The 15,667-nt window shown below is 45.0% G+C and overlaps 1 protein-coding gene across 5 annotated transcripts in view; it reads left to right on the top strand.

Moving 5' to 3' along the window:
• The window catches only part of LOC106595097 (phospholipid-transporting ATPase IH), a 115,859-nt gene that overhangs the window by 80,773 nt on the left and 19,419 nt on the right, over nt 1-15,667 (top strand). For 3 of the 5 annotated variants that reach the window (XM_082969146.1, XM_082969148.1, XM_082969149.1), the window contains exons 16-26: nt 798-871; nt 965-1,068; nt 3,214-3,395; nt 11,048-11,281; nt 12,950-13,127; nt 13,252-13,354; nt 13,543-13,688; nt 13,921-13,980; nt 14,078-14,205; nt 14,655-14,790; nt 15,406-15,429. In XM_082969146.1, coding sequence (XP_082825272.1) covers nt 798-871; nt 965-1,068; nt 3,214-3,395; nt 11,048-11,281; nt 12,950-13,127; nt 13,252-13,354; nt 13,543-13,688; nt 13,921-13,980; nt 14,078-14,205; nt 14,655-14,790; nt 15,406-15,429 — 1,369 coding nt within the window. The remainder of the gene's footprint in view (nt 1-797; nt 872-964; nt 1,069-3,213; nt 3,396-11,047; nt 11,282-12,949; nt 13,128-13,251; nt 13,355-13,542; nt 13,689-13,920; nt 13,981-14,077; nt 14,206-14,654; nt 14,791-15,405; nt 15,430-15,667) is intronic. The other 2 variants (XM_082969147.1, XM_082969150.1) reach the window with 1 other exon arrangement.

Raw genomic sequence — 15,667 nt, 5'->3', positions numbered from 1 at the left:
AAGCCCTGTGAGAAGACACATTGAGATTGTGAAAGCCCTGTGAGAAGACACATAGAAGGGTGTGAAAGCCCTGTGAGAATACACATAGAAGAGTGTGAAAGCCCTGTGAGAAGACACATAGAAGAGTGTGAAAGCCCTGTGAAAAGACACATAGAAGAGTGTGAAAGCCCTGTGAAAAGACACATAGAAGAGTGTGAAAGCCCTGTGAAAAGACACATAGAAGAGTGTGAAAGCCCTGTGAGAAGACACATAGAGAGTGTGAAAGCCCTGTGAGAAGACACATAGAAGAGTGTGCAAGCCCTGTGAGAAGACACATAGAGAGTGTGAAAGCCCTGTGAGAAGACACATAGAAAAGTGTGAAAGCCCTGTGAGAAGACACATAGAAGAGTGTGAAAGCCCTGTGAGAAGACACATAGAGAGTGTGAAAGCCCTGTGAGAAGACACATAGAAGAGTGTGAAAGCCCTGTGAGAAGACATACAGAAGAGTGTGGGAGCAGAAGCCAGTAGATCGTGTGGGACAGTAGTTTTTATCAAGGGTATAAATAGCAGGTTTGAATCCCATAGGCACTGCTTGTATAACATCAGTATCTACATCCCCCTCTGCAATGGGCAGTCTAAACAGCTGTTTAGAGAGAACGAAGGAGGAAGAAAGGGAGGGAGAAGAGATAAGGGAGGGACAGAGAAGGATAATTCCTCTTTACAAAGGCCTGCTGTGTATTTGCTTGTCTTTAGCCACTGGTGTTGCTGTGTATTTTGGCTGATACTAAACGAGACATCTACTCTGGTGTGTGTTCCAGGTTTGAGCTGCTACACGTGCTGAACTTTGACTCTGTCAGGAGGAGAATGAGCGTCATTGTCAAGTCTAGTGCAGGTAACACACATACAAACACACACACATAGACATGATCTATCTCAACATGATCTTTCTCACTCACACTGTCTTAACTAACTGTGTTGTCCCCAGGGGAGTACCTGTTGTTCTGTAAGGGGGCTGACTCCTCCATCTTCCCCAGAGTGGTTTCAGGGAAGGTGGGGCAGGTGAGGGCGCGGGTGGAGCAGAACGCTCTGGTAAGTCTACACATACAAACAAACATGCAGCATATGTTTTACTATCCTTTTGGGTACCTTCAATTGATTTCCATTCAAAATCATTTCTTCCCTATTTTCCTAGCCCTAACCTTACCCTTTACCCTAACTCCTAACCCTAATTGTAACCCTTAACCTTTTAGGCTTAACCACTAAACCTAAAATAGCCTTTGTCCTCGTGAGGACTTTTGGGTATTTCCGGATAGCAATATTTGTAATTTTTTTATTGTCACATACACCGGATAGGTGCAGTGAAATGTGTTGTTTTATAGGGTCAGGCATAGTAGTACAGCGACCCTGGAGAAAATCAGGATTAAGTTCCTGGCTCAAGGGCACATCAACAGAGGTTCACCTTGTCGGCTCGGGTATTCGAACACACACACACGCTGTATAGACAGTATTACCTCTGTCTTTATACCTACACCAATTCCCTAAACACACTCCTTAACCCAATACTCTTACTCCTTATATGCCTGTACCCTAATTAAAACTCCAAATATATACAGTGCGTTGGGAAAGTATTCAGACCAATAGACTTTTACCACAGTTTGTTACGTTACAGCCTTATTCTAAAATTGATTAAATAAAAACATTTCCTCAGAAATCTACATACACAACCCCATAATGACTAAGCGAAAACAGGTTTTTACATAAGTATTCAGACCCTTTGCTACGAGACTCGAAATTGACCTCAGGTGCATCCTGTTTCCATTGATCATCCTTGATGTTTCTACAACTTGATTGGAGTACACTTGTGATAAATTCAATTGATTGGACATGATTTGGAAAGGCACACACCTGTCTATATAAGGTCCCACAGTTGACAGTGCATGTCAGAGCAAAAACCAAGCCATGAGGTGGAAGGAATTGTCTGTAGAGCTCCGAGACAGGATTGTGTTGAGGCACAGATCTGGGGAAGGGTACTAAAACATTTCTGCAGCATTGAAGGTCCCCAAGAACACGGTGGCCTCCATCAATCTTAAATGGAAGAATTTTGGAACCACCAAGAAACTGAGCAATTGGGGGAGAAGGGCCTTGGTCAGGGAGGTGACCAAGAACCCAAAGGTCACTCCGAAAGAGCTCAAGAGTTCCTCTGTGGAGATGGGAGAACCTTCAGAAGGACAACCATTTATACAGCACTCCACCTATCAGGCCTTTATGGTGGAGTGGCCAGACGGAACCACTCCTCAGTAAAAGGCACATGACAGCCCGCTTGGAGTTTGCCAAAAGACACTTAAAAGACTCTCAGACCATGATAAACAAGATTCTCTGGTCTGATGAAACCAAGATTGAACTCTTTGTCCTGAATGCCAAGCATCACGTCTGGGGAAACCTGTCACCATCCCTACGGTGAAGCATGGTGGTGGCAGCATCATGCTGTGGGGATGTTTTTCAGCAGCAGGGACTGGGAGACTTGTCAGGGTTGAGGGAAAGAGGAACGGAGCAAAGTACAGAGAGATCCTTGATGAAAACCTGCTTCAGAGCACTCAGGACCTCAGACTGGGGCGAAGGTTCACATTCCAACAGGACAACGACCCTAAGCACACAGCCAGGACAATGCAGGAGTAGCTTCGGGACAAGTCTCTGGATGTCCTTGAGTGGCCCAGTCAGAGCCCGAACTTGAACCTGATTGAACAACTCTGGAGAGACCTGAAAATTGCTGTGCAGTGATGCTCCCCATCTAACCTGACAGAGCTTGAGAGGATCTGCAGAGAAGAATGGGAGAAACTCCCCAAATACAGGTGTGCCAAGCTTGTAGCGTCATACCCAAGAAGGCTTGAGGCTGAAATTGCTGCCAAAGGTGCTTTAACAAAGTACTAAGTAAAAGGTCTGAATACTTATGTAAATGTGATATTCCAAAATGCAACATTTTTTGCACAAATGTATAAAAAACTGTTTTTGCTTTGTCATTATGGGGTACTGTGTGTAGATTGATGAGACAATATATTTAACCAATTTTAGAATAAGGCTGTAACGTAACAAAATGTGGAAAAAGTCAAGGCGTCTGAATACTTTCTGAATGTACAGTATATATTCAGTCACACAACCCGACTCTTATACCTACTATAGTGATAGGGCCACAGTACTAAGAGAGAACCCTAACCATCTCACCTTTACCTCTGTCAGGAGGGCTTGCGGACCCTGTGTGTGGCATACAGAAGTCTCTCCCTAGCAGAGTACGAGGAGGCGTGTCATAAGCTGAGCGACGCCAAGCTAGCCCTGCAGGACAGGGAGCAGCGACTGGCGCAGGCTTATGACCTCATCGAGAGGGACTTCACCCTGCTGGGGGCCACGGCTGTGGAGGACAGGTAGGAGAGCGGGACACAGGAGGCAGTAAGAGAGAGGAAGCCACTTAAATATATACAGTTGAAGTCAGAAGTTTACATACACTTAGGTTGGTGTCATTAAAACTCGTTTTTCAACCACTCTCCACAAATGTCATGTTAAAAAACTATAGTTTTGGCAAGTCGGTTAAGACATCTACTTTGTGCATGACACAAGTCATTTTTCCAACAACTGTTTACAGACAGATTATTTCACTTATAATTCACTGTATCACAATTCCAGTGGGTCAGAAGTTTACATTCACTAAGTTGACTGTGCCTTTAAACAGCTTGGAAAATTCCAGAAAATGATGTCATGGCTTTAGAAGCTTCTGATAGGCTAATTGACATCATTTGAGTCATTTGGAGGTGTACCTGTGGATATATTTCAAGGCCTACCTTCAAACTCAGTGCCTCTTTGCTTGACATCATGGGAACATCAAAAGAGAATCAGCCAAGACCTCAGAAAACCTCCAAAGATCTAGTTCATCCTTGGGAGCAATTTCCAAACGCCTGAAGGTACCACGTTCATCTGTACAAACAATAGTACGCAAGTATAAACACCATGGGAACACGCAGCCGTCATACCGCTCAGGAAGGAGAAGTGTTCTGTCTCCTAGAGATGAACGTATTTTGGTGCGAAAAGTGCAAATAAATCGCAGAACAACAGCAATGGACCTTGTGAAGATGCTGGAGGAAACAGGTACAAAGTATCTATATCCACAGTAAAACGAGTCCTATATCGACATAACCTGAAGCGCCGCTCAGCAAGGGAGAAGCCACTGCTCCAAAACCGCCATAAAAAAGCCAGACTACGGTTTGCAACTGCACATGGGGACAAAGATCGTACTTTTTGGAGAAATTTCCTTTGGTCTGATGAAACAAATATAGAACTGTTTGGCCATAATGACCATCATTATGTTGGAGGAAAAAGGGGGAGGCTTGCAAGCCGACGAACACCATCCCAACCATGAAGCACGGGAGTGGCAGCATCATGTTGTGGGGGTGCTTTGCTACAGGAGGGACTGCAGCAAAATGGCTTAAGGACAACAAAGTTAATCCCATCGAAAATTTGTGGGCAGAACTGAAAAAGTGTGTGCAAGCAAGGAGGCCTACAAACCTGACTCAGTTACACCAGCTCTGTCAGGAGGAATGGGCCAAAATTCACCCAACTTATTGTGGGAAGCTTGTGGAAGGCTACCTGAAACGTTTGACCCAAGTTAAACAATTTAAAGGCAATGCTACCAAATACTAATTGAGTGTATGTAAACTTCTGACCCACTGGGAATGTGATGAAAGAAATAAAAGCTGAAATAAATCATTCTCTCTACTATTATTCTGACATTTCACATTCTTAAAATGAAGTGGTGATCCTAACTGACCTAAGACAGGGAATTTTTACTAGGATTAAATGTCAGGAATTGTGAAAACTGAGTTTAAATGTATTTGGCTAAGATGTATATAAACTTCCCACTTCACCTGTATATACATTCTCCATGGATTTTACAGTGTCTCAAAACTTTTTGGAATTAGTGCTACAGGATGCAAATCTCTGTTTGAAAAAGCTAGCCTTGGTTTTCCTAACTGACTGAGTACATTGGTTCCTGACTTCCCTGAAAAGTTGCATATCACGGGGGCTAATGTACTTGTCTTCTTGCTCAGTTGTGCACTGGGGCCTCCCACTCCTATTCTGGTTAGAGACAGTTTGCACTGTTCTGTGAAGGGAGTAGAGCCGCGCGCGCGCCCCGGCGCCGGGGCCCGCAGGGGGGGGGGGGGGAGGGGGGTCGATGCCACAACCCTGGCGTTGCACACACCGTGCTCTACCAACTGAGCCACAGGGAAGACCGTTGTACAAGAGCTTAATTTTCTTGGCAATTTCTTGCATGAAATAGCCTCCATTTCTCAGAACAAGAATAGACTGATGAGTTTCAGAAGAAAGTTATTTGTTTCTGGCCATTTTGAGCCTGTATTCGAACCCACAAATGCTGATGCTCCAGATACTCAACTCGTCTAAAGAAGGCCAGTTGTATTGCTTCTTTAATCAGAACAACAGTTTTCAGCTGTGCAAACATAATTGCAAAAGGGTTTTCTAATGATCAATTAGCCTTTTTAAAATGATCAACTTGGATTAGCTAACACAACGTGCCATTGGAACACAGGAGTGATGGTTGCTGATAATGGGCCTCTGTACGCCTATGTAGATATTCCATAAGAAATCTGCTGTTTCCAGCTACAATAGTCATTTACAACATTAACAATGCCTACACTATATTTCTGATCAATTTTATTTTATTTTAATGGACAAAAAAATTAGCTTTTCTTTAAAAAGCAAGGACATTTCGAAGTCACCCCAAACTTTTGAACGGGGATGTGTATATATATATATATATATATAAGAGAAAGGGAAAGAGAGAGAGACCCATATCTATTGTTTATTTCACTTTTGTTTATTATCTATTTCACTTGCTTTGGCAATGTTAACATATGTTTCCCATGCCAATAAAGAGAGAGTGATGTGTGGTAGATTTACTATCATGGATTTCCTGATTAATGACAGCTTGATTTCCTAATGGACTATCCTTCTGGTGTATGGTACACGTTGACCTAGCCATGTATACTGTAGATTAGTCATCAATACTTATACTGAGTGATTGATCAGTGTGTTAACCCATTGGCTACAGGACAAGGAGACTTATTGGCTACAGTAGTTATCAAGGACCACAAGGGAAATACTATTGACTCCTCTGCCTTGATTGTTTTTACAATCCTTCATTGTGTAGAATCAATGTACTGTTTTAATCAGGATTTTTAATTAGAGGTTATCTTTACATTATATTTAAAATGAATCAATATAAAATAAATAGGTTGTTGATCAGTACTGTAATCATTGATATCTATCTTCGACGTTTGTCCAAGATGGCGTGGCAGTCAGACGTCTTTGTCCTGTCGTGTCCCTTGTATATATCTTTTTACATCCTTTTATTCGCATATCTTTTTTAAATATTTTCCTAAACCTCAACTTCTAAATACTCTCCTGCAACCCGCCTCACCCAATGTGGCGTGGATCTGTTTTTTTCTTTTCTAAAGTATTTCTATTTACTTCGGATCTGGAATCCCTCAACTGAAGCTAGCCAGCTAACTACCTACCAGCTATCAGTCATCAGACCATCAGCTAACCTTTAGCTCGGAAAGCTCTCACCAGTTCGAACAACGTGACTCAAACCAGAGCATAATGGACCTATTATTATTATTATATATATTTTTTTCTTCCCATATCCCCGGATTCCTACCGCAAACTCTGAACATTTTCATCTGGATCTTCGCAACTAGCTAACCGCAATCCCGGGTGACTACTCCTGGCTAGCGTTTCCATCCCGGAGCAAGCACCAATTAGCCTGAAGCTACCTCGGCCAGGGCTCCTGTGCTACCACCGAAGCCCACTCCTGGGCTACAATATCCGGACCCCTTCTACTGCCGGTACGGGGCACGGAACCCTGCCGATCCTCTACGACTGGAATACCGACATAATCTGCCCGAGGATTCCAACAGGCCTCTCAGGCGTGACGACCGCTGAAGGGCCATTCTGCTAACCGGCCTGCTAGCTACCTAGAGCTACTTGGAACCCTACTAATTCCACGACTGGTCTATCGACGTCACCGCACGAAGAGGCAAAAACAGACTTACCCCCATCGCGACGTCCCCCAAAGGCTAACTTGCTAGCCCCAGTCTGCTAACAGCTAGCTTGCCTGCCCCGGTCTGCTAACTGCTAGCCCCGGTCTGCCTACTGCTTGCTTGCCAGCCCCGGTCTGCTAATTGCTAGCTTGTTTAGCCCCGGCCTACTAACTGTTAGCTTGTTAGCATCAGCCTGCTAACTGTCTGAATCGCCGTGTCCCCAGTCAACCCAACCAATCACTGGACCCATATGTTCACTTGGCTACGCATGCCCCTCTCTAATATCAATATGCCTTGTCCATTACTGTCCTGGTCAGTGATTACTGTCTCATTTCACTGTAGAGCCTCTAGCCCTGCTCAATATGCCTTAACCAACCATGTTGTTCCACCTCCTACATATGCGATGACATCACCTGGTTTAAACGTCTCCAGAGACTATATCTCTCTCATCATTACCCAATGCCTAGGTCTACCTCCAATGTACTCACATCCTACCTTACGTTTGTCTGTACACTATGCCTTGAATCTATGCTATCGTGCCCAGAAACCTGCTCCTTTTACTCTCTGTTCCAAACGTGCTAGACGGCCAGTTCGTATAGCCTTTAGCCGTACCTTTATCCTACTTCTCCTCTGTTCCTCTGGTGATGTGGAGGTTAATCAAGGTCCTGCAGTGCCTAGCTCCACTCCCCAGGTGCTCTCATTTGTTGACTTCTGTAACCGTAAAAGCCTTGGTTTCATGCATGTTAACATACTCCCTAAGTTTGTTTTACTCACTGCTTTAGCACACTCTGCCAACCCGGATGTCTTAGCCATGTCTGAATCCTGGCTTAGGAAAACCACCAAAAACCCTGAAATCTCCATCGCTACTATAACATTTTCCGCCAAGATAGAACTGCCAAAGGGGGCGGTGTTGCAATCTACGGCAAAGATAGCCTGCAGAGTTCTGTATTACTATCCAAGTCTGTACCCAAACAATTCGAGCTTCTACTTCTAAAAATTCACCTTTCCAGAAACAAGTCTTTCACTGTTGCCGCTTTCTATACACCTCCCTCTGCCCCCAGCTGTGACCTAAACTGGGACATGCTTAACACCCCGGCCATCCTACAATCTAAGCTTGATGCCCTCAATCTCACACAAATTATCAATGAACCTACCAGGTACAACCCCAAATCCGTAAACACAGGCACCCTCATAGATGTCATCCGAACTAACTCGCCCTCCAAATACACTTCTGCTGTTTTCAATCAAGATCTCAGCGATCACTGCCTCATTGTTTGCATCCGTAATGGGTCTGCGACCAAACAACCACCCCTCATCACTATCAAACGCTCCCTAAAACACTTCTGCGAGGAGGCCTTTCTAATCGACCTGGCCGGGGTATCCTGGAATGACATTGACCACATCCCGTCAGTAGATGATGTCTGGCTATTCTTTAAAAGTGCCTTCCTCACCATTTTAAATAAGCATGCCCCACTCAAAAAATGTAGAACTAGGAATAGATATAGTCCTTGGTTCACTCCAGACCTGTCTGCCCTTGACCAGCACAAAAACATCCTGTGGCGTTCTGCATTAGCAAAGAATAGCCCCTGTGATATGCAACTTTTCAGGGAAGTTAAGAACAAATATACACAGGCAGTTAGAAAAGCAAAGGCTAGCTTTTTCAAACAGAAATTTGCTTCATGTAGTACTAACTCAAAAAAGTTCTGGGACACTGTAAAGTTCATGGAGAATAAGAGCACCTCCTCCCAGCTGCCTACTGCTCTGAGGCTAGGAAACACTGTTACCACCGATAAATCCACTATAATTGTGAATTTCAGTAAGCATTTCTCTACGGCTGGCCATGCTTTCCACCTGGCTACCCCTACCCGGTCAACTGCCCGGCACCCTCTATAGCAACCCCCCAAAGCCCCCACCATTTCTCCTTCACCCAAATCCAGATAGCTGATGTTCTGAAAGAGCTGCAAAATCTGGACCCATACAAATCAGCCGGGCTAGACAATCTGGACCCTCTCTTTCTAAAATTATCTGCCGAAATTGTTGCAACCCCTATTACTAGCCTGTTCAACCTCTCTTTCGTATCGTCTGAGATTCCCAAAGACTGGAAAGCTGCCGCGGTCATCCCCCTCTTCAAAGGGGGTGACACTCTAGACCCAAACTGCTACAGACCTATATCTATCCTACCCTGTCTTTCTAAGGTCTTCGAAAGCCAAGTTAACAAACAGATTACCGACCATTTCGAATCCCACCGTACCTTCTCCGCTATGCAATCTGGTTTCAGAGCTGGTCATGGGTGCACCTCAGCCACGCTCAAGGTCCTAAACGACATCATAACCGCCATCGATAAGAGACATTACTGTGCAGCCGTATTCATCGACCTGGCCAAGGCTTTCAACTCTGTCAATCACCGCATTCTTGTTGGCAGACTCGACAGCCTTGGTTTCTCAAATGATTGCCTCGCCTGGTTTACCAACTACTTCTCTGATAGAGTTCATTGTGTCAAATCGGAGGGCCTGTTGTCCGGACCTCTGGCAGTCTCTATTGGTGTGCCACAGGGTTTGATTCTCGGGCCGACTCTCTTCTCTGTATACATCAATGATGTTGCTCTTGCTGCTGGTGATTCTCTGATCCACCTCTACGCAGATGACACCATTCTGTATACTTCTGGCCCCTCTTTGACACTGTGTTAACTAACCTCCAGACGAGCTTCAATGCCATACAACTCTCCTTCCGTGGACTCCAACTGCTCTTAAACAGAGGTAAAACTAAATGCATGCTATTCAATCGATCGCTGCCCGCACCTGCTCGCCCGTCCAGCATCACTACTCTGGACGGCTCTGACTTAGAATACGTGGACAACTACAAATACCTAGGTGTCTGGTTAGACTGTAAACTCTCCTTCCAGACTCACATTAAGCATCTCCAATCCAAAATTAAATCTAGAATCAGCTTCCTATATCGCAACAAAGCATCCTTCACTCATGCTGCCAAACATACCCTCGTAAAACTGACCATCCTACCGATCCTCGACTTCGGTGATGTCATCTATAAAATAGCCTCCAACACTCTACTCAACAAACTGGATGCAGTCTATCACAGTGCCATCCGTTTTGTCACCAAAGCCCCATACACTACCCACCATTGCGACCTGTACGCTCTCGTTGGTTGGCCCTCGCTTCATACTCGTCGCCAAACCCACTGGCTACAGGTTATCTACAAGTCTCTGCTAGGTAAAGCCCCTCCTTATCTCAGCTCACTGGTCACCATAGCAGCACCCACTCGTAGCATGCGAGTATATCTCACTGGTCACCCCGAAAGCCAATTCCTCTTTTGGCCGCCTTTCCTTCCAGTTCTCTGCTGCCAATGACTGGAACGAACTGCAAACATCTCTGAAGCCGGAGACTCATAACTCCCTCACTAGCTTTAAGCACCAGCTGTCAGAGCAACTTACAGATCACTGCACCTGTACATAGCCCATCTGTAAACAGCCCATCTATCTACGTACCTCATCCCCATACTGTATTTATTGATTTATTGATTTATTGATTTTTCTTGCTCCTTTGCACCCCAGTATCTCTACTTGCACATTCATCTTCTGCACATCTACCATTCCATTGTTTAATTGCTATATTGTAATTACTTCTCCACTATAGCCTATTTATTGCCTTAACTTACCTCATTTGCACTCACTGTATATAGACTTTTTGTTTTCTTTTGTTCTACTGTATTATTGACTGCATTTTTTGTTTAGTCCATATGTAACTCTGTGTTGTTGTATGTGTCGAATTGCTACGCTTTATCTTGGCCAGGTCGCAGTTGTAAATGAGAACTTGTTCTCAACTAGCCTACCTGGTTAAATAAAGGTGAAAAAGAAAAAAAGAAAAAAAGAAATATCTTGCATTCTTTGAAAGGTCCATACACCCCCTATAGTGATGCTTATTGCTATTAACCTATTGACTGCTGTGCAGGCTCCAGGAGAAGGCAGCAGACACCATCGAGTCGCTCCACAAGGCTGGGATGAAGGTGTGGGTCCTGACGGGGGACAAGATGGAGACGGCGGCTGCTACATGTTATGCTAGCAAGCTGTTCCGCCGCTCCACCCAAATATTGGAGCTGACCAAGAAACGAACCGAGGAACAGAGTCTACATGATGTTCTGTTTGACCTGAGCAGAACCGTACTGAGACAGCGCTCCCTGTCGGGGTACGCTGCACACTCACACACACACCAATGTATCCTGTGTTTTGCGTGCGCGCACACAGCATGACAAGTACAAGTCAAATGTTTGGACACACCTACTCGTTCAAGGGTTTTTCTTTATTTTTACTATTTTCTACGTTGTAGAATTATAGTGAAGACACCAAAACTATGAAATAACACACATGGAATCATGTAGTAACCAAAAAAGTGTTAAACAAATCAAAAATATATGTTATGATTGAGATTCTTCAAAGTAGCCACACTTTGCCTTGATGACAGCTTTGCACACTCTTAGCATTCTCTCAACCAGTTTCATGCGGTAGTCACCTGGAATGCATGTCAATTAACAGGTGTGCCTTGTTAAAAGTTAATTTGTGGAATTCCTTTCCTTTTTAATGCATTTGTGCCAATCAGTTGTGTTGTGACAAGGTAGGGGTGGTATACAGAAGATAGCCCTATTTGGTAAAAGACCAAGTCCATATTATGGCAAGAACAGCTCAAATAAGCAAAGAGAAACGACAGTCCATCATTACTTTAAGAAATGAAGGTCAGTCAATCCGTAACATTTCAAGAACTTCGAACGTTTCTTCAAGTGCAGTCGCAAAAATCATCAAGCGCTATGATGAAACTGGCTCTCATGAGGACCGCCACAGGAAAGGAAGACCCAGAGTTATCTCTGCTGCAGAGGATAAGTTCATTAGAGCTACCAGCCTCAGAAATTGCAGCCCAAATAAATGCTTCACATAGTTCAAGTAACAGACACATCTCAACATCAACTGTTCAGAGGAGACTGTGTGAATCAGGCCAAAACACTACTAAAGGACACAAATAATAATAAGAAGAGACTTGCTTGGGCCAAGAAACATGAACAATGGACATTAGACTGGTGGAAATCTGTCCTTTGGACTGACGAGTCCACATTTGAGATTTTTGGTTCCAACTGCTGTGTCTTTGTGAGACGCAAAGTAGGTGAACTGATGATCTCTGCATGTGTGGTTCCCACCGTGAAGCATGGAGGAGGAGGTGTGATGTGTGGGGGTGCTTTGCTGGTGACACTGTCGGTGATTTAATTAGAATTCAAGGCACACTTAACCAGCATGGCTACCACAGCATTCTGCAGCGATACACCATCCCATCTGGTTTGCGCTTAGTGGGACTATCATTTGTTTTTCAACAGGACAATGACCCAACGCACCTCCAGGTTGTGTAAGGGCTATTTGACCAAGAAGGAGAGTGATGGAGTACTGCATCAGATGACCTCAACCCAATTGAGATGGTTTGGGATGAGTTGGACCGCAGAGTGAAGGAAAAGCAGCCAACAAGTGCTCATTATATGTGGGAACTCCTTCAAGACTGTTGGAAAAGCATTCCAGGTGAAGCTGGTTGAGTGAGTGCAAAGCTGTCATAAATGCAAAGGGTGGCTACTTTGAAGAATCTAAAATCTAAAATATATTTTAAGTTGTTTAACACTTTTTGGGGTTTCTACATGATTCCATATGCACTATTTCATAGTTTTGATGTCTTCACTATTATTCTACAATGTAAGAAAATAGTAAAAATAAAAACCCTTGAATGAGTAGGTGTGTCCAAACTTTTGACTGGTACTGTATATGTACAGTATTCATGCATCTCTGTGTGTTAACATCTGTGTGTCTGTGTGTTTTTCCCCAGGCTGTCTGTAGACTGTCAGGACTATGGTCTGATCATCGACGGGGCCACCCTGTCTGCGGTGCTGAAGCCCAGTCCAGAGAGCTCTGGCTCTGGGAACTACAGAGAGATCTTCCTGGAGATCTGTAGGAACTGCAGCGCCGTTCTCTGCTGCCGCATGGCGCCCCTACAGAAAGCACAGGTGGGTGTGATCTCACTTCCTGTCTCACATGGGAATCCAGGGAGAGATGGTGTTTGGATGGATGGACAGTCGATCAGTCAGTTAAAGTGTTTAATGAGTTGTGGTATGACTGTTGTCTGTCCAGATTGTGAAGCTGATCAAGGTATCTAAGGAGCACCCCATCACTCTGGCCATCGGTGACGGAGCCAACGACGTCAGCATGATCCTCGAGGCACACGTGGGCATAGGTAAGCTCATCTCTACACTGATTGGCAAGCCCCGTGTGTTTGTACTCTGATTGGTGGGAACCATCAGCTAGCACTCATCTTTCTTCTTTGATTGGTGGGGGGCTTTGGCTCCAAGATATCTCATTTGGTGTATGTTTGTTTTCTATCAGTTAATCCATCAATCAACCAATCCCTCCCTCCCTCTTAAGGCATCATGGGTAAGGAGGGTCGCCAGGCAGCGAGGAACAGCGACTATGCAATCCCAAAGTTCAAACACCTGAAGAAGATGCTGCTAGTTCACGGCCACATCTACTACATCCGCATCGCTGAGCTGGTGCAGTACTTCTTCTATAAGGTGGGCTTTACTAATGACACTAATACTGAGCATTTACTGAGATCGCATTGCAATTCTTTAGTAATGAATTACACAACTTGGGGGCTCCACACCACCCCAGTCTGGTAGCTGGCCCAGGACAGCACAAACCTCCAGGCTCTACGCTGCAAGTAGCAGAGTCAGTATAGAATGATGAACAATGTTTAGTCCTTACTTTCTCACTTTGTTTCTGTCCCTTTCTTTCTCTCTCCAGAATGTGTGCTTCATCTTCCCTCAGTTCCTCTATCAGTTCTTCTGTGGATTCTCTCAGCAGGTTGGTGCTCAGAATCACCCCAAATGACCTCATGGTTGCCTGTTTGGTCATGTGTAGTCTGTATATTACTGACTGTGCTCTGTGTGTCCCCGTGCAGCCCCTGTACGACACAGCCTACCTGACTCTGTACAACATCAGCTTCACCTCCCTGCCCATCCTCCTCTACAGCCTCATAGAGAAACACGTCAGCATAGAGACGCTGAAGAGAGACCCCACTCTGTACAGGTCAGAGGAACATCCCACCCAAATGAACACTTATTTGAAAGTCAATGTAATTCACAGGTTTTGTTTTGTTTAACAATTTTACTTCGCTCTCACTTGCCACTATCGCCCCCCCCTTCTCTCTCTCTCTCTCTCTCTCTCTCTCTCTCTCTCTCTCTCTCTCTCTCTCTCTCTCTCTCTCTCTCTCTCTCTCTCTCTCTCCCCATTCGCTCTCTCTCCCCCATTCCCTCTCTCTCTTCTCTCCTCTCTCTCTTTCCCCCTATTCCCTCTCTCGATCTCTCTACCCCTCCTCTCACGATCTCTCTCGCTCTCCCTCTTTCTCTCTCTTCCCCTTCTCGCTTCCCTCCCCCCTTCTCTTTCTTCCTCTCTCTCCCTCTCTCCCCCTCTCACCCCCACCCCTCTTTCTCCCTCTCGCTCCCTCTCTCTACGCCTCCTCTCTCACTTTCTCCCAGGGACATAGCTAAGAACTCTCTCCTGCGCTGGCCCGTGTTCCTGTACTGGACATGCCTGGGCTTATTCGATGCCTGTATCTTCTTTTTTGGTGCCTACTTCCTGTTCGACAACACCACCTTCACTAGCAACGGACAGGTGAGCCCCGGCTACTGCCTCCACGGACAACTGTCAAGGACCAGTTGACAAGTTGCCCCCAACTACAGATCTAGGATCAGATGACCAACACCAAGTCATAAGCATTGACCATTAGCTGGATTCAACAACACCCTGTTTGGCTCTGGTCAGAAGAGCTGCACTGTGTAGGTCAAAGGGTTCCATTTGAGAGTCACCATAGTGATGGTTTCTAGAACACCCATCTCCACGTGATTGTCCCATAACACCAGAGTAAGACAATGTGGTCAGGTTGTGGTTATCTATGGGTAAGTTATGGTCAGGTTGTGGTTTAGTTGTGATCAGGGTCTCAGTGGTCCTCTTTAGCTTGGCGACCATCAGGATTCCATTCATATGGACAACGCTATAGCATCTTTCTCTGTACGGTTGATTTATGTCATATTAACTGTTGCCTTTGGTCCTGTTTTTTCTCTTTAAGTTGAAACATCCTGGAATTCATTTATTCTATGTCCTGATTACTTTCTCTCTTCTTCCTCCTCTCTGCTTCTACTTCTCTTCTTCCTCCTCTCTGCTTCTTCTTCTCTTCTTCCTCCTCTCTGCTTCTTCTCTCTTTATTTTGCTTTTCTTCCTGTTCCTCAGCTTATGACCACCAACACACAGATGGTAAGCTTCTCTCTCTCTCTCTCTCTCTCTCTCTCTCTCTCTCTGTCTCTCTCTCTCCTCTCTGTCTCTCTCTCTGTCTCTGTCTCTCTCTCTGTCTCTCTTCCTCTCTCTGTCTCTCTGTCTCTCTCTCTCTCTCTCTCTCTCTCTCGTCTCTCTGTCCTCTCTGTCTCTGTCTCTCTCTCTGTCTGTCTCTCTCCCTCTCTCTGTCTCTCTCCCTCTCTCTCTCTCTCTCTCCCTC

The sequence above is a fragment of the Salmo salar genome, chromosome 25 (genome assembly GCF_965601325.2).
Source record: "Salmo salar chromosome 25, fSalSal1, whole genome shotgun sequence".
NCBI classification, from domain to species: Eukaryota; Metazoa; Chordata; class Actinopteri; order Salmoniformes; family Salmonidae; genus Salmo; species Salmo salar.
Note: the sequence above shows the minus strand (reverse complement) of the source record. Positions and strands in the feature narration are given on the sequence as shown.